The sequence below is a fragment of the Bison bison genome, unplaced genomic scaffold, assembly GCF_000754665.1.
Source record: "Bison bison bison isolate TAMUID 2011002044 unplaced genomic scaffold, Bison_UMD1.0 scf7180017864376, whole genome shotgun sequence".
NCBI classification, from domain to species: Eukaryota; Metazoa; Chordata; class Mammalia; order Artiodactyla; family Bovidae; genus Bison; species Bison bison.
Genome location: NW_011494948.1, coordinates 15,161,049 through 15,178,675, shown reverse-complemented (window position 1 = coordinate 15,178,675; position 17,627 = coordinate 15,161,049). Strand labels below are relative to the sequence as shown.

At 47.7% G+C, this 17,627-nt stretch overlaps 2 protein-coding genes across 4 annotated transcripts in view; both read right to left on the bottom strand.

Moving 5' to 3' along the window:
* Positions 1-17,627, bottom strand: part of FOCAD (focadhesin) — a 295,859-nt gene that overhangs the window by 19,660 nt on the left and 258,572 nt on the right. For all 3 annotated transcript variants that reach the window (XM_010857081.1, XM_010857080.1, XM_010857079.1), the window contains one exon: positions 7,040-7,168. In XM_010857081.1, coding sequence (XP_010855383.1) covers positions 7,040-7,168 — 129 coding nt within the window. The remainder of the gene's footprint in view (positions 1-7,039; positions 7,169-17,627) is intronic.
* On the bottom strand, positions 1,111-7,033 carry LOC105000958 (cullin-7-like). The gene is given in 7 exon segments (XM_010857078.1): positions 1,111-1,948; positions 1,950-2,138; positions 2,140-4,334; positions 4,336-4,544; positions 4,547-5,023; positions 5,026-5,715; positions 5,718-7,033. Coding segments are annotated over 7 exon segments (5,052 nt in total). The 5' UTR covers positions 6,241-7,033; the 3' UTR covers positions 1,111-1,179.

The following is a 17,627-nucleotide window of genomic DNA, read 5'->3' as shown; positions in this document are numbered from 1 at the left end:
GGACTGCTATAACAAAACACTCCAGACTGGGTGGTCTGTAAACAACAGAGACTTATTTCTCACAGTCCTGGTGGCTGGAAGTCCAAGATCAGGGTGTCAGCATGGTTGGGTGTCTGGTGAGAGCCCTTTTCTGAGTTGCAGTCTGCTGGCTTCTTTCTGTGTCTTCACAGTGTGGACTGAGGAGTTTTGTGGACCTCTTTTATTTATTTTTCTGGTTGGTTTTGGTTTTTATTAACAGCTTTGTTGAGATACAATTCGCATAGCATATACTTTACCCATTTAAAGTGTTAACAGTTCAGTGATTTTTAATATATTAACAGAATTGACCATCACCACAATTTTTAACATTTTCAACACCCCCAAAAGAAATGGCACACCTTGTAGCAGCTACTCCTAAGTTTTTCCAAATCCCCCCAACTACAGGCAACCACTAAACCACATTCTGTCTCTAGACTGGTTGGCTGGGGGACATGACTATAAACGGGATCATTATGTGCTCCTTGGTGTGCAAACTAGCTCTAGGACTATAAGGATCAGGGAAGCAAAAGTCACAGCCTGGGAATGTTTGCCCTGCAGAGATGGAAAGTCCCGAGGGCAGGGAAGGCTACTGGTGTGCGGGAGTGCACAGGGGCAAGGAGGAGCGATGGGAGCTGCAGTTCCTTCTAACCCAGATCCTAGAGCTTCCAGGTGGAACACGTTAAGGTCCTGGGGGCCTGCAGTGGCCACAAGGGTCCTTTATCTCACCTTCCCTGTCAGCCTTAGCTCCGGAGGGCACAGTGTCCAATCAATTCCACAAACAAGGAAAATAGATCCCTGCTTGATGATCTGCTGAAGTTGCAAGCCATCCAGCTTGTGGCAAGATGGGCTTGACTCTCTAGCCTGCCAGGTGAAAGCTCGTCTGACCACATACCCTCCAAGAAGGCCCACCCCTGGAGTCCACTTAATTCCCCTAGCAGAGAGGAGGGTGCTCAGTCCCACATAGCCTGCCATCCTTACCCAAAGGACCCTGCCATGGCATGATTCAGCCTCGGAGCTGAGGGCTCCTGTCTCCTTTCAGCCAGGAAAGTCCCCACCCTTGGCAGATCCCTGGCAGTTACCACACAGGCCAAGTAATTAAACTCCTGCATTTTATTCTGTGGAAAGCCCCGGCCCTACCTAGCCCTGACCCTGTCTCCAGGGCTAGCGGAAGGTAGAGAAGCTCTGGGTGCTTGGGCAGGAGGCGTAGGGCACGGCCCGGGAATGGATCTGCAGGGTGTGGAAGGTGAGGGGTGGGTTGGGGCCCAAGGAGCCTGGGTTCAGGGACTCAGTGTGAGGCTCCATGACAGTCATGGGAACCGCATAAGACAGCATCTGGGGCCGGTCGTCCTGGCGTCTCACCGTGCCCTTGCCCTGCAGGTACAGGATGCAGGAGAGAACGTCAGCACTGCTGCAGGTGGATCCCCTGCCAAGGCTGCTGACCAGGCCCCTGGGAGGACATGGGCCCTTCTGCAGCACCAGGCAGACAAGCTGGCTGACATGCAGCCCCTCGTCCCCATGGGCTTTGAGGATTCGGACGATGAGGCAGTTGAGAAGGTTCCGTCTCTTCTCCAAGTTCCGGCCCTCTTCGTCCTCAGCTTTCAGGTATGTCTGAGCTGGGATGAGCCACACGTTGCCCCTCCGAGGCCTGGGTTCCTCGCTGCCGTCTCGAATCTTGAGCAACCCTGCTGGGGTGTCCTTTGTCTCATCAAGGTCCAGGGGGCCCCTTGAGGAAGTCAGAGGCCCAATTGCCTGATTCAGCATGTCTGGAGGGAGCCCCGAGAGGGCCAGCAGACTCTCCACAAAGACTGCCTTCAGCTTGTTGAAATGCAGCAGCAGCCACATCTGCACGGTGGACACATGCAGCATCTGGTCCCCAAACTGCAGCTCTGCCCGGCCCAGCCACGTCCACTGCAGTCGCCTTTGCGGGCCGCTCCAGGGCAGGGCAGCTCTGACACTTGTTGTAGAAGTTGGAGTATCAGTTCAAGGTGCCCCTCAGGTAGGCAGGCAGGCAGGTTCTGGGGTTGAGCGTGTGGCAGATGGAGGCGGTGGGCCAGCAGCGTGGTGACAGGACGAGCACAGACACTTCTGGCATCGCCCCTTCATAGTAGAGATCCTCTCCTACTCCTCCTCCCCGCCACGCTGGCTGTTGCTGCTGCTGCCAAGGCCGCAGCTTCCAGCTCAGCTTCCTCCCCAGTCCCTCTCTCATGGCCCCTGCCACTGGCGTCACGGCTCACCTGTATCTTCTTCTTTGTGTCCTCCAGCTTCAGGAGTTCCTGATCAAGCCGCTGGAGCTGGTATACGTGGAGCTGGTGCTGCAGCTCCTCTGAGGTGCTCAGGCTCTGCAACATCTGCTGGGGGAGGCGGTTGGGGAAGCAGGGGCCGATCTGCTCCAGCACGGCCCCCTCCTGCCAGCTCAAGCCCACACCCAGGAGACGGTCTGCCATGTAGTGCTGGTAGTAATGCTTGAAAGTAGTGGCTATCTCCAGACCAGAGAAGATGAGGATGGTTTCCAGGCATAGCTGCAGTTGGGCCAGCATCTCCATTCCCCATGCCCCACCGATCCAGCTGCCCTGGATCCGCTGGTCGATGTGTTGGGCAAACTGCTTGCTCACGTGGCCAGCTCTGAGGAAAGGCAGCTTCAGCAGGGCACCGGCACAGCCATTCTGCAGCGCCAGCAAAAAGGCTGCCCGTGGCCCAAACAGCTCAGAGCTCGCCTTCTGCAGATTACCGAAGTGTTCGCAGTAGTGGGGCACAAAGTCATCCTCCTGCCAGCATGAGGTCAGAAAGCTGTGCACCTGCTCCTCCACCACCGCCCGCCAGCAGTGCGTCAGGTTTCTCATGATGCTGCTGGGAAGCCCCCGGGTGGCCAGGGAGCTCCAGTCGTGGCTTCTGTTTCTGCCCTTGGGCCGAGGCGAGGCCGCCACCACGTGGGGTGCTTCACAGGGCTCCACGTGCACTAGCAGGTGGGTGATGTGGCACACCCGGGAGGAGAACACTGCCGTGTGGCTCTGCGGGTTGTGGGCAGCCTCCTGACACTCCAGGTACTGGTCCAACAGCCAGCCCAGGGGGCTGATGCCTTCTTCATCAGGGCAGGTGATGTTCTGCACCAGGGGGCTGACCAAGGCCTCCCAGTAGGTCTTGCCCAGCGCCTGGACGGCCTCTTCATCAGGGAGGAAGCGACTAGCAAAGTTCTTCTCGTGGCGTAGGGCCCCGTTGAGTCTGGAGCTCAGGTACAAGAGTCCCCTGTGGTCCTCCGCGATGTCCTGGCTCCAAGCCTGCGCCCGGACCATGTAGAAGAGGCGCGTGTGGCGGCACAGCTGCTCCCAGAACACAGGCCAGAACGTGGGCTTGGGGCCCAGGACCTCCAACCCCCGAATGCACGTGTCAATGCCGCCCTGTTGGCAGCGCTTTATGCGGATCTGGATGATGGGCCAGACGCGGCTCAGGTTCTCCAGGAGGACCACCCGGCTGGCGGAGGGCATCACGTTCACCGAGTTGAGTTCCGTGTTAAGGGAGGTGGTGCTGTCGCCCCCGAACACCACCACCCTGGCCGGCATGTAGCTCAAGTCCTCGCTAGCCACCAGCAGAGCCAGCTGCCTGATGAGGGTGCCCTGCTGCATGTGCAGGGTGATGTGGTGGGAGCCGGCACTGCCGCTGGACTCCCAGTAGGTCTTGGGGTTGCGGTCCGTCAGCTTGCTGGCCCAGTGCAGGTTGGACAACACCTCCACCTTCTCCCAGCACTTGTCCTCCTCCACCTCCATGCTAGAGCCCTGGCACAGGTATCTGAGGAACACATTGAAGAAGGGGATGTTGATGGGGCGGTGGGTTCGTCTGTGGTCTTCGATCTGGCACAGCACCATCTGGATACAGCCTCCCAGGATGTTGGTGGTGAGCTTCCGGTAGAGGTGGGCATGCTTCTCACACTTGAACACCATGTCCCGCAGCTCCTGAGCCAGCTCCAGCTCTCCCAGGTGCTTTTCCAGGGCCTTGGAGATGGCATCCCAGGCTCCCAGCTGATTGAGCACCACAGCATAGTCCCTGCTTACGGAGGCCAGGCGGTGCAGGAAGAGGATCAGCTCCTGGAGCACCTCTCGGTCAGTGTTTGGGGACCGCAGGCAGGCCATGCAGGTGTCCATAGCTTCATGCCAGGGGAGCAGTAGTGCCTCAGGGAAATCCACCAGCTGCATCAGGATTCTCAGAACAGCCAGGTGCAGGGGCTTGTTGGCAGCAGGAGTGTTGAGGCTCCGCATGAGCATGAGGAAGGGCTGGGGCTGCCGCTGCAGTTGCAGGAGGAGGGGCTTGGCCTCTCCCTGCCAGGGCCCCCTCTGAGCGGAACGCTCCCTCCAGATCCAGGAAGATTTTCCCAGCTGGACCGAAACCCTCTGCCAGATGCTGCAGCGGTGTGTTGGAGCCCTGAGTTGGGGCTTCTTTTGCTTCCACTCTGGCTGCGTCAGCTGATTCCTGAGGCTGGGCCCGGGCTTCCAGTAGGGACGGGTGGGCCGGCTGCCCTGCCAGGGCCTCGGGCTGTACTTCCTGTAGACGCGGCAGTTGAGCACATCCCTGAGGGCTCTGTTGTCAAGTCGCTGTGGCAGAGCCAGCAGCAGGTCTTGGGCCACCTCCGTGGGCATAGCCAGTTCAGCCAGGATCTCGTCATCCAGAACCTCCCTGTCCAGGTTCTCCTGAAGGATCTGGAGAACCTCCTGATGGTTGGGGCTGTCCAGCTTCTTGATGAAGAAGAGGAGCTCCCACCACTCGGCCTGGGTCAGGTGTTCACTCTCCTCAGTGTCCTCGTCCGCAGGCCACACATAGGGCACAGCATAGAGCTCGGTCATGGGCTTCCAGTGCCAGTACGGCAGGGCTGTACCCATGGCTGCACTGACCACTGCCCCCTGGTACTCATAAGCAGCCTCAACCATGTTCTCAATGTCTTCCTCAAAGCCCAGAATCTCCAGCATGTGCCAGTACACCCAACAGGTGCGGCCTGTTGACTCCAACAGCACCTGCACGGGGGCATGCCATTGTTGCTCTGCCGGAATTTGCCCTCGTTGCCCACGCTGATCTCATAGTCATCCAGCATCCACACTCGCATGCCCGGCTGCAGTGCATCCCGCATGTACAAGGCATAGGTATTGCCACTTGCGAACTCAGAGCGAGGTCGAAACCTCCTTGACCTGCAGGAAGGCAAGGCCTGGGCAGATGGGAGCCCTGGGCCCTCATCCACCAGCTGGGGCTGGAAGATGGAACCTGAGGGCTATCCTGAGGACCCCTGTCTGCTCCAGGCCTGGTCCCAGCGCATGGCCTGCACCAGCTCTGAGATCAGCGGGCCCACAGCCTTGCTGAACTCCAGCTCCAGGCGACCCCTCTCCCCACTCAGCTCCTCAGGAGTGGAGTGTGGGGCTCCTGGTTCTGCAGCAGTGTCATTCAACTGATCCAGGAGGAAGGTGACATGCAAATAGCGCTTCACCAGGGAGAAGAGCAGCCTTCCTGGGACCTGTGGCAGCTGAATGCTCTCAAAAGACAACGGGTGTTCAGAGAGCATGGCCTGTGCAAACAGTGCCAGCACAGCACAGCAGCTGTCAAAATCCAGGCGTTTCTCAATGGCCTCTTGCTGGCTTAGTGAGAAAAGGATCTGGTTCCAGGTCCTAGCATCATGGGAGGCCAGGGTTTGAATCATCCAGCCCGCGCTCCAGCGAATCGATAATCGGGACTGCTAAGCATGTGCATGAGCAAGTCCAGGACCTTTGGGTCTTTGAAGACCCCGGTGAGGGGCTCAATGCTGGCACAGGCACTGAGCATGTGGACAGTGTGGAGCAGAGGAGCGGGAGGAATGGTGCCCACACATTCCTCCAGCTGCCGAAGTGCCCTCTGAATCAGAGACTTCATGTCGGTTTCCATCTCCCCCAGCACGGATTTGTCCAGTGCTCCAGCCTCCCCTGCTGTCTCCTGGGAGGGCCCGATGACCTGGCCATCCTCACCCAGCATCTTGTGGCAGTTGGCATAAATTTCATCATTGGACATCCATAGCAGGATGTGCTCAGCCTTGCAGTCCACGTGGTTGGAGCCCCCTTCCCCATCATCCCCACGCCGGAGGATGAGCCAGAGGATCTGGTACTCAGGATGCCCATCATGGCCCACTCGCTGGCGGATCAGCTCGTCCGGATAAGCGTGCAAGCCGGGCCCCAGGGGCACCCTGAATTCCCTGTAATGGAGTTCCCCCACCATCTTGGTACCTCAGAAGTCGATGGGGGTCCCAGCATGAGGCCTGTCCTTCACCAAGCTAGGAATGTGGCACAGACAATGGCAGCGGCGCTGGTGGAGATTTGGGCTCTGCCTGGGCCCCCAAAGGGGTCGAGGTGGACTGTGGACCTCTTTTAGAAGGACACTAATTCCATTCATGAGGGTTCCTCATGACCTAATTGCCCTTGAAGGACCCACTCCCTAATACCATCACACTGAGGGTTAGGATCTCAACATATGCATTTTCAGGGAACACAAACATTCAAGCCACATCACTCCCCTGGGCAACAATGGAAGGAATGTTGTTCTGCTGATACCCTGATCTTAGTGAAGTGAGAACTATGTTGGATTTCTGACTTACAGAACTATAAGATAATAAATCTGTATAGTTTCAGGCCACTAAGTCTGTGGTAATTTGTTACGGCAGCAACAGAAAACTAATATAGCATCCCATAGGGCATTTCGTTGAAACCTGGAGTTCTGGAAGTGCAGCCTGATAACCATCAAATCAGGCTTTCTGTGCTCTACACTGCACACCCAGCAACATGCACATCTCAGTCAAGTACTGTTTTGATGAGTGCATCTGGTATGTCTTCAAATGTCCTCCTCAGCTATTTAAAAAGTGACTCAATGAAGTAACCCAGCTGTCCCACCCAAGAAGGCAAACCTTACATTCCCAGAGGTCCATTCAGTCACTATCAATTGTGACCCCAAAAATCTCATTTTCTATTCAGGTCACAACCTAAAAGCAGAGTCTGAAGACCAAAAAACACATGATATTTACCAAAGTTTAGCCTCATAAGTGGAGAGAGGAGAGCAGCCCAGTTCACAGGAGGATACTGGTGGTTTTCTCCAACAGTTGCTATGGGTTTCATCACAACTTTGAGAAGGGAAGGGGGCACAGATTCAGGGCCTGCAACAGAAAGGAAAAAAATAATAAAACACCTCAATAGCATCATGAAAGTGAAAGATGCCACTTGCCCTCCTTTCTACTCATTTCAAAGGATTTGGTATCACAGCTTCAGCTGTGTTCAGGCTTTCAATTCTGTGCCCTTAAAGTCAATCCTACTTGCTACAAACTTTGCTCCCTCTATTCTCCTTTCTCTTATTTGTTTTCAGTCTTTCCTTCTTGTCTGGATAGGAATGTTCCACATTGCTAATTAACTCTCTTCCATGCTCTCGCATATCTTTTCATTGAATTTCCTAAAAAGAGTAACTTACTATATGTTACTGCCTTATCGCTCACTCATTCCTTAATCTACTTCCAGAAGAGGAGATAATTACTGCCACTCAGGTCTATCCCCTTCTCAGGATAAGGGTCACTTTGGTCCCTGTGGCTCTAAATGGTTACACTCTGTCCCATGCACTCCTTGCTGCTGCTTCTCCTCAGCTTGTGCCGTGGCTGACGGCAGGTGAACACACAAAATAGCTAATCCATACTTTAACCAGCTATCTAAGACACAGCACCATGACTTTAGTGATAAATTCTTAAAAAAAAAAATTTTTTTTTCAGGTGGGAGGTAATTTGAAATTGAAAAAATCAGATGCTCTAGCAGTTTTGAGTGGAGCCATAAGGTAAAGCCAAGGTTGGAGTAGCCAGTGAGGATCATGAAGAAGTGAAGTTACAAGGAGGTCAGAAATGATGTATGAAAAACTAGGAGACCAAGAAGGAGAAGTAAAAGCAGCAGCAGGATCAATATAGGCAGCAGAAGGCAAATGAGCATTAGCAGAAAGAGAAGCAGAATTAACAAAAGGGGGGAAAAAAAGCAGGGGTGGAGTCAGAAGACAAAGCAGCAGACACCAAAATAGGGGAAAGCCAAGATGAGGGCCGGGTGAGCAAGAGGAAAACTGCTACAGAAAGCAGTGTGGGAAAAGGAAAAGTACAAGAGAGAGGAGAAGCAGAGGCAGGAGAGCAGCAAAATCAGCAGACTCTGAAAAGTGGGAAAGCAGAGTGGGCACAGAGTCAGCAAAAAGAGAAACAGGTGCCGAAAGGAGAAACATGGGAAAGGAGAAAGCAGCAGAAGCAGAACAAGCAGCAGAATCAGTATATCATGAAAAGTGGGAAAGCAGAAGTGGGGACACAGTCAGCAAAAAGAGAAACAGTTGCCAAAAGGAGAAGCATGGGAAAAGGAGAAGCACCAGAGAAAGGAGAAGCAGAGGCAGAATAAGCAGCAGAATCAGCAGACCATGAAAAGTGGGAAAGCAGAAGTGGGGATAGAGCCACAGAAAGAGATACAGTTGCCAAAAGGAGAAGCATGGGAAAAGGAGAAGCACCAGAGAAAGGAGAAGCACCAGAGAAAGGAGAAGCAGAGGCAGAACAAGCATAGAATCAGTAGACCATGAAAAGTAGGAAAGCAGAAGTGGGGACACAGTCAGCAAAAAGAGAAACAGTTGCCAAAAGGAGAAGCATGGGAAAAGGAGAAGCACCAGAGAAAGGAGAAGCAGAGGCAGAATAAGCAGCAGAATCAGCAGACCATGAAAAGTGGGAAAGCAGAAGTGGGGATAGAGCCACAGAAAGAGATACAGTTGCCAAAAGGAGAAGCATGGGAAAAGGAGAAGCACCAGAGAAAGGAGAAGCACCAGAGAAAGGAGAAGCAGAGGCAGAACAAGCATAGAATCAGTAGACCATGAAAAGTAGGAAAGCAGAAGTGGGGACAGAGTCAGCAGAAAGAGAAACAGCTGCTGAAAGGAGAAGCATGGGAAAAGGAGAAGTGCAGGAGAAAGGAGAAGCAGAGGCTGAACAAGCAGCAGAATCCGTAGATCATGAAAAGTGGGAAAGAAGAAGTGGGGATAGAGCCACAGAAAGAGAAACAGCTGCCGAAAGGAGAAGCATGGGAAAAGGAGAAGCAAAGGCAAAAGGAGAAGCAGAGGCAGAACAAGCAGCAGAATCAGCAGACCATGAAAAGTGGGAAAGCAGAAGAGGGGACAGAGTCAGCAGAAAGAGAAACAGCTGCCCAAAGGAGAAGCATGGGGAAACGAGAAGTGCAGGAGAAAGGAGAAGCAGAGGCTGAACAAGCAGCAGAATCAGCAGACTATGATAAGAGGGGAAACAGAAGGGGAGACAGAGTCAACAAAAAGAAAACCAGCTGCAAAAAGGAAAAGCATGGGAAAAGGAGAAGCTAAGGTAGAAAAAGCAGCAGAATCAGCAGACCCTGAAAAAGGGAGAAATAGATGTGGGGCAGAGTCAGCAAGGGAAAGCCAGTTACAAAAGGAGCCTAGAAAAATGGGTGGTGTATGCAGAATCAGCAAGAAACGTAGAACAATTAGTAGAAGTTGAAAAACAGGGAGAAGCAGAACCAGAAACAGAATCAACAAAAGATCAAACAAGTGAAGAAATGAGAAGCATAGGGAAAAAGAGAAACATATAAAAATGGACAGAGTTTGAATAGACATTTTCCCAAAGATGGTACACAAATAGCCAAAAGAGATATGAAAAGATGCTCAACATTACTAATCAACAAAAAATGCAAACCGAAACCACAATAAGATATCAGCTTATAAATATTAGATTGGCTACTATTTGAAAAAGAAAAAAAGAGTGAAAAGAAAAAAATAACAAGTGTTGGCAAGAATGTGAGGGAACTAGAACCCTTATACGCTTTTGGTGGGATTATAAAACAGAAGAACCATGATGGAAAACAGTAAGATGACTTCTCAGAAAATTAAAAATAGACCTACCTTATAACCTAGCAATCCCACTTTCAAAATTGAAAGAGTTTCAAAGAGACATTTGTATGCTTATATTCGTACTATTGACAATAGCCAAGAGCAACCCAAATGTCCATTGATGGATAAGTGTATAAACAAAATGTGATATATACATAAAGTGGAATAGTATTCAACTTTAAAAAGAAAAGAAATGCTGTTATATGCTACAATGTGTCCTCAACTTTGAGGACACTATGCTAAGTGAGATAAACCAGTCGCAAATAAGACAAACGCTATATCAGTTCAGTTGCTCAGTCATGTCCGAGTCTTTGTGACCCTGTGGACTGTAGCACGCCAGGCTTCCCTGTCCATCACCAACTCCCGGAGCTTGCTTAAACTCATGTCAAAGGAGTCGATGATGCCATCCAACTATCTTATTCTCTGTCATCCCTTTCTCCTCCTGCCTTCAATCTTCCCAGTGTCAGGGTCTTTTCCAATGAGTCAGTTCTTCGCATTAGGTGGCCAAAGTATTGGAGCTTCAGCATCAGCCTCAGTCCTTGCAATGAATATTAAGGACTGATTTCCTTTAGGATTGACTGGTTTGATCTCCTTGCAGACCAAGGGACTCTCAAGAGTCTTCTCCAAGTGAAAAACATGGAGTGAAAGTGAAAGTTGCATCCGACTCTTTGGAACCCCATGAACTGTATGGAATTCCTAGGCCAGAATACTGGAGTGGGTAGCCTTTCCCTTCTCCAGGGGATCTTCCCAATCCAGGGATCGAACCCAGGTCTCCCACATTACAGGCAGATTCTTTACCAACCGAGCTATCAGGGAAGCCCGTTCCTCTCCAACACCACAGTTCAAAAGCATCAATTCTTTGGCGCTCAGCTTTCTTTATGGTCCAACTCTCACATCCATACATGACTACTGGAAAACCATGGCTTTGACTAGATGGACCTTGGTTGGCAAAGTAATGTCTCTGCTTTTTAATATGGTGTCTAGGTTGATCATAGCTTTTCTTCCAAATGCTATGATTCCACTTAAATCCAGCAAGTAGAATAGTCAAATTAACAGATAGAATGGTGGTTACCAGGATCAGGGAAGGAAGAAAGGGTAGTTCTTGCTTAATGGGTACAAAGTTTCAGTTTTGCAAGATAAAAACATTCCAGAGATTAGTTTCACAATGATGTGAATATAGTGTAATCCTATATAAATGTATTCTTAAAAATGGTTATGATGGTAAATTTTATGTTTTTTATACTTTAAAAAAGTTAGAAAAAAGGGGGGACTTTTGGTTTTCAGTTCTACATGTAAGAGCTTGGCAATTACCACTCTATTATAAACGTAAAAAGCTAAACAGACGGAAGAATCAACAACTCTCTTGGATCCTTAAGAAAGGGAAGAGCACAGGGCAAGATGTTGTCTCCAAAACCAGAGAGACAAACAGATGGATACAGGGAGTCATGGCTTATCTGAGCAGAAACTCAGAGTGGAGAATGCTGCTTGAACAGTGCTGGGGCAGGAAGATCTGAACTACCTTTTGTGAAATGCTGGAGGCTCTATTTTAGACAAGTCCTATGCCAACAAATTTGATAACCTAGATGGAAGCTATCTACAGACTCAATAAAATACCTATAAAATTTCAGCAGAAATGGAAAAGCTGATTGTCAAATTTATATGAGATTGCAAAGGGGGCCCAAATAGTCAAAACAATTTCAAAAAAGAAAAACTTAAAGGACTCACACACATACCAATTTCAAAACTTACCACAGAGCTATAGTAATTAAAACAGAGTGGTACTGGCAAATCTAAGGATAGACATGTATTAAAAATGGAATAGAATTGGGAGGCCAGAAATAAACCCAACATTTATGGTTAACTGATTTTTGACTAGGGTGCTAAGAGCACTCAATAGAAGAAAGAAGGTGTCTCTTCAACAAGCACTGCTGGGATGACTGGATATTCACATGCAAATAATGAAGCTGGATCCCTACTAATACTAATACCATACAGAAAAACTAACTTAAAGTAGATCTGTGACAATATAAGAAACTATAAAACTCTTGGAAGAAAACATAAAGATAAGTCTATTGATCTGGTCATGGATTCTTAGGAATGACCAAAAACATGAGCAACAAAAGGAAAAAAATAAATTGGATTGGGGGTGATGAACACTGTTCTGTAATTTGATACTGGTGACAGTTGCATAATATTGTGAATGTACTAAATGCCACTGAATTGTAGACTTCAAAATGGTTACAAGGGTAAATTTTATGTTATATGTATTTCAGCACACACACACAAACACGAAAGAAGAGAAAGGGGTGAAGCAGTCTTTGGGATGAAAGGCAGGATCCATGATACGATGCAGCCCTGGCAAGGTAGACAGAAAGAGCAAGATGAAGTCTTGATGCCTGATATCTTCCTGCCTCTGATACTCTGAGGGCTGAGAACAGTATCTGTCCTTGTATTTCTGAGAAACCTATGAATCCTTGCAGTAAATATTGAGTCACTTGAAGCGAGTCACTGTTTTCTATAATAAAAAGCACTATAACGTAATTTCTATCACTGCCTACACTCTTGTACTCATAGGTTCACAGACTACTTATGCATTGATGACTAGTAAACACATCCTTCTAAGCCAGGCCTTTCTCTGATGTTTAGGAGCTTCAGCTATCTCAAGGATCAGCATGTTTTCTTAGTCGTCACCAACAAACCTCCTTATCTTTGCCTCTGCTGACTTGGGAAGGTAAGATTAGTAGTGTGCTTTCCAGTGCTGTTTGTCTCCCTGCCAACAAACACTTTTTTGCTTTTTGAAAATGTTAAAAGCTCAACGCCCCTGCCACTCTTCTATGCTGTGTTACCAGTAACTGGTATTCCACCTTGTGATATAATACTAGGAGTTCAGGAGATATTATCAGGGAGTTAACTATTGCTATTACAAGGAGAAGAATTTCTAACCGAAAAAAAGTAAATATATTCATAAATACATTCACTTATTCAGCTAAGGATCTACTAGCTACCAGACAGTGGAAACTGTGTCCAACATGGCAGAAGAAGTCACCGTGGAGCTGACATTCTAGTGAGAGGACGAACAGATGAGGAAAGATCAGGCATGAGTAAAAAAAATGCTGTGATAGGAATTACCTGGTTGGGTATTCACATAACTGTATACTGAGTATATACACGTGGTGACTGTCCACACACAAAGTTGGCTGCAAACTGGGGTCTTTGATTTCACAAAACAACAATAACAACAACAAAATTTAAGATGCTTTTTGGGGGACTTTTGGCTCACAATTCACAGAAATAGTCTGATGAATTGGCAGATAGTGTAGTGACAATCCGGGCATAGAATTATTCTTCTGTCCTATTGAGGACATAAATCCAGTTCTATATTGGAAATCTTTTAATTCATAAGCAGATTTCTATTAAATTTTTTCTCAGATCAAGTGTTTTTATAATTATATAAAATTATATCCCAGTTCCTTCTACAGAATTCACTAGGAAATTTGAACTTTCCAGAGGATCTAGAGAATCAGGGAAGACATTAAACCTCTCCTCTAAACCAGGTCTCAATGTGAAATATGACTATTTTCTAGATCCTTTATTGTTTAGGGGCTTCCCTTGTGGCTCAGCTGGTAAGAAATCCGCCTGCAATGTGGGAGACCTGGGTTCAATCCCTGGGTTGGGAAGATCCCCTGGAGAAGGGAAAGGCTACCCACTCCAGTATTCTGGCCTAGAGAATTCCACGGACTGTATAGTCCATGGGGTCGCAAAGGGTTGGACACGACTGAGCGACTTTCACTTCACTTCACTTTTTGCTTAGACAACGAGTTCTCCCTTGACAGGACAACAAAACTTTCACCAGTACCTGCACATCACTGTCTACACACTTTGTATGTTGTTTCTACACTGTTTAGAACTGACCTAATATACAAGGTTCCCTGGTGGTGAGAGGGTAATAGACAGGAAGGCCAGCAGTCTCCAAATGGAGGAAACAGGCTGCAAGCCTCAGATATTTCTTATCTCTCTCTTAATTGGCAGGAGGAAACAAACAAGTGTTAGATTTTTTCCCCTTCTCTATACAAATTTAAAAGGAAGTATCTCTTAAAATTCTGTGTTGCCATGACGACACCTGGCTCCACCTGAACTTTTCTCAAACCTTGAGCTAACCAATGTGTTTTTCTTATGGAAATGTTTGTCTTAAGGTATGTTAATGAACTATGTCTTTACCCTAGACTCTGTCTTTCTTCAGGTCAGTTCCACCTAAGACTCAGAACCTATTTGACAAACCTGTATGTTTCACTCATACACTGTTCTCCTAATCTAATCATTTTATGGCCTGGGATGACTCACCTGGTGCCAATGTTATCTCAAAATGCATGTTGTGGGTGAGGGGCCTGGTGCCACTCTCAGTTTTGAGAAATCTCCTTTCTATAATTAACAGCTTGCTAGTAGGAGAAGGCAATGGCACCCCACTCCAGTACTCTTGCCTGGAAAATCCATGGATGGAGGAGCCTGGTAGGCTGCAGTCCACGGGGTCGCTAAGAGTCAGACACACCTGAGCGACTTCACTTCCACTTTTTACTTTCATGCACTGGAGAAGGAAATGGCAACCCACTCCAGTGTTCTTGCCTGGAGCATCCCAGGACGGGGAAGCCTGGTGGGCTGCCGTCTATGGGGTTGCATAGAGTTGGACATGACTGAAGTGACTTAGCAGCAGCAGCAGTAGCTATATAAGATCCAGCTAAAGACTAGCAGGGGGGCACTCTTTCTGCCCCCTTCTGATGTCTATGTCAGAAGCTTTCTCTATCTCTTTTATTCTTTGGTGGTAGTTTAGTCACTAAGTAGTGTCTGACTCTTGCGACCCCATGGACTGTAGCCTGCCAGGCTCCTCTGTCCACAGGGATTCTCCAGGTAAGAATACTGGGGTGGGTTGCCATTTCTTTCTCCAGGGGATCTTCCCAACCCAGGAACTGAACCCAGGTCTCCTGCATTGCAGGTAGATTCTTTACCGACTGAGCTCCAAGGGAAGATATCTATACTTTACACTTTAATAAAACTTTACTACACAAAAGCTCTGAGCGATCAAGCCTCTTCTCTGGCCCCGAATTGAATTCTTCTCCTCTGGAGGCCAACAATCCCGGTGTCTTTCGTGGTTCAGTAACAACCTTTCAGTGGCTCAGACGGTAAAGAATCTGCCTGCAATGTGGGAGACGTGGGTTCAATCTCCGGGTCGGGAAGATCCCCTGGAGAAGGAAATGGCAACCCGCTCCTGTATTCTTGCCTGGAGAATTCCATGGACAGAGGAGCCTGGTGGGTCACAGTCCATGGGATGGCAGAGTCAGACACGACTGAGCAACTCAGTCAGACTGAGCAACTAACAAACAAACAAAATATACAAGCAAGTGTCAGAAATGAGCAGAACTTGTCAGATGGAACACAGAATATCCAGTAAGTGCTATCATGCAATACATCTTCCACTTTTCAAAAAAGCAGAGAATTAGTATGGACTAACAGAGCTAGAATCACACAGAATTTTCCACTATATTTATAGGTTAATTCTGATACTAACTAGAATGAAAGAAATTATAGTAGATGTTAGGAATGGAGGAAATACATGGTAGTTCTAAGCATGTGGGGGGAGGTATGGAGAGAGAGGTAGCCCTAAAGTGGGAGAACAGAGTCACATGGTTCTCTCCCCAGAGATCATCAGCATCAGACACAAGAACCCATACCTAGGATATGGGAATGATCAGTTCCCTTATTACAGAGCTCCGTCTTTCACACAAGTGCCTCAGATAAAAAGAAACACTGGAATGCTTTATAGACAATGGATTTGGAACTCAAAAGGCCTAACAGTACTTGTTAAAAGGATCCAGATGTTTTAAAATCTGGGTGCAAAGTTGCTTTAAATCCCTCACCCAGTTGACAGCTTCAAAGAACCCTGATATAAATGGCATATCCGAACATAATGCATTACAACAGGACCCATTATCACACATACTTTGGCTACACAGAGGATCCGATCTCAACGCTATAATGTACATGCATAACCCTTATAGGAAAAGTTTGGTAACAAGTAGGCTAACAGTGGCTGGGGTGTCTATGCTCTATCACCAGCATAATGTCCCTTATATAGTGTGGATATATCTTTACCTTCTCCATCTTTAGCACTGTTTAGAAGAAGTGTGTGTGTGTGTGTGTGTGTGTGTGTGTGTGTGTATACATGATTAAAGCAGTAGAACAACAAATATTTGAAAACTGTTAACATGCCAAGTACTCTGTACTAAGCATTTAGGATTAAACACAGAAGCTCTTCCTGCCCTTGAGGAAATTACAGTCTAATGGGAAAGATGGACTTTAAACAAATAATCACAAATAATTAAGCAGATAATTACACATATGTAAAGTACTACGAAAAACATAAAGGAACGGATCACATAGCAAATATATACTAATCTGGGAACATCTGGGAATCCTCCCTTGCCTTTCACTGAGGAAAGGATGTTTAAAACAAGATGGAAAGGATGAGTAGGATTTTTCTAGACAAAGTCCTTAGGAAACACAGGTAGACAATATAAAGACAGCAGGTATATTTTTGCAGATGCTAAGCCCCTTGCCAGGAACCACTATATAATCAAGATCAGTACAGTTCAGTTCATTTGCTCAGTCATGTCTGACTCTTTGTGACCCCATGGACTGCAGCATGCCAGGCTTCCCTGTCCATCACCAACTCCTGGAGTTTGCTCAAACTCATGTCCATCAAGTCAGGTGATGCCACCCAACCATCTCATCCTCTGTCTGCATTGCTAATCAAGACAGCTGTTGATAGCAGTTGGTGATTCTGATGGTTCAGTCAGACATAAGAGTTGGTCGGATGTTCGGTCTTAGGACCAAGTACATCGTCTGGTGTTACCAGAAACAAAAACATCCCTGAGCCCATGAGCACCAGAAAGGCTGCCAAGCAGGGTAGCTGCCCAGGGGAAATCAGGGCCCAAGAGAGAGAAAGGCAGGTTTAGCAGGACTCTGGCAAATATATTGAGAATAACAGGAGCTGGGTTTCTTACAACTCTAGAGGTTACAAATAAGAGGAAAACGCAGAAGGAAATCTGTGATACTGGTTTGGAGATATTGGTGTAAACTCATGGTTTTCAACACACGTAGCTAGACACGAAAATACAGACATATGTGAGAGAGAAAGAGACGGGAGGGGAGGAAAGAAGAGAGAGAACAAAATTTCTAAGTGTCCACTGAAAGGGCCTAGGAGCACTGATTAACTCACTAGCAATGTAGTAATTTGTACTCAGATCTTGACTTCTAAATATCATTCTCCACTAAAAGACACTTGAGTTCTTAGGCTACTACAAGTCTGAGGATAAAATAAGATGAACCTAGAACATCTTTGTGTGCCATAAACAAAAGGCACTCAAAGAATGATGAGGTTATCTCAGAAGGACACAAGAGTCAGAGGCTCTTATCTAATCTGGAACAATTTGAGGACAATTCAAAATAATGAATAACTGAATAATAATTAAATACAGTAGGAGTTTAGTGGTCCATATCAAAAGAAAGACAGACAAAAAGAAAGAGTAAGAAAGACAGGAAGGAAGCACAGAAAGACAGGCAGGCAGTTTTCCTTACATGAGAAAGTCTACAAAAAAATGTAAACGGGATAATGGAATTTTCTTTTTCTTCCTTATGGCTTTTTTGGGTTTTTT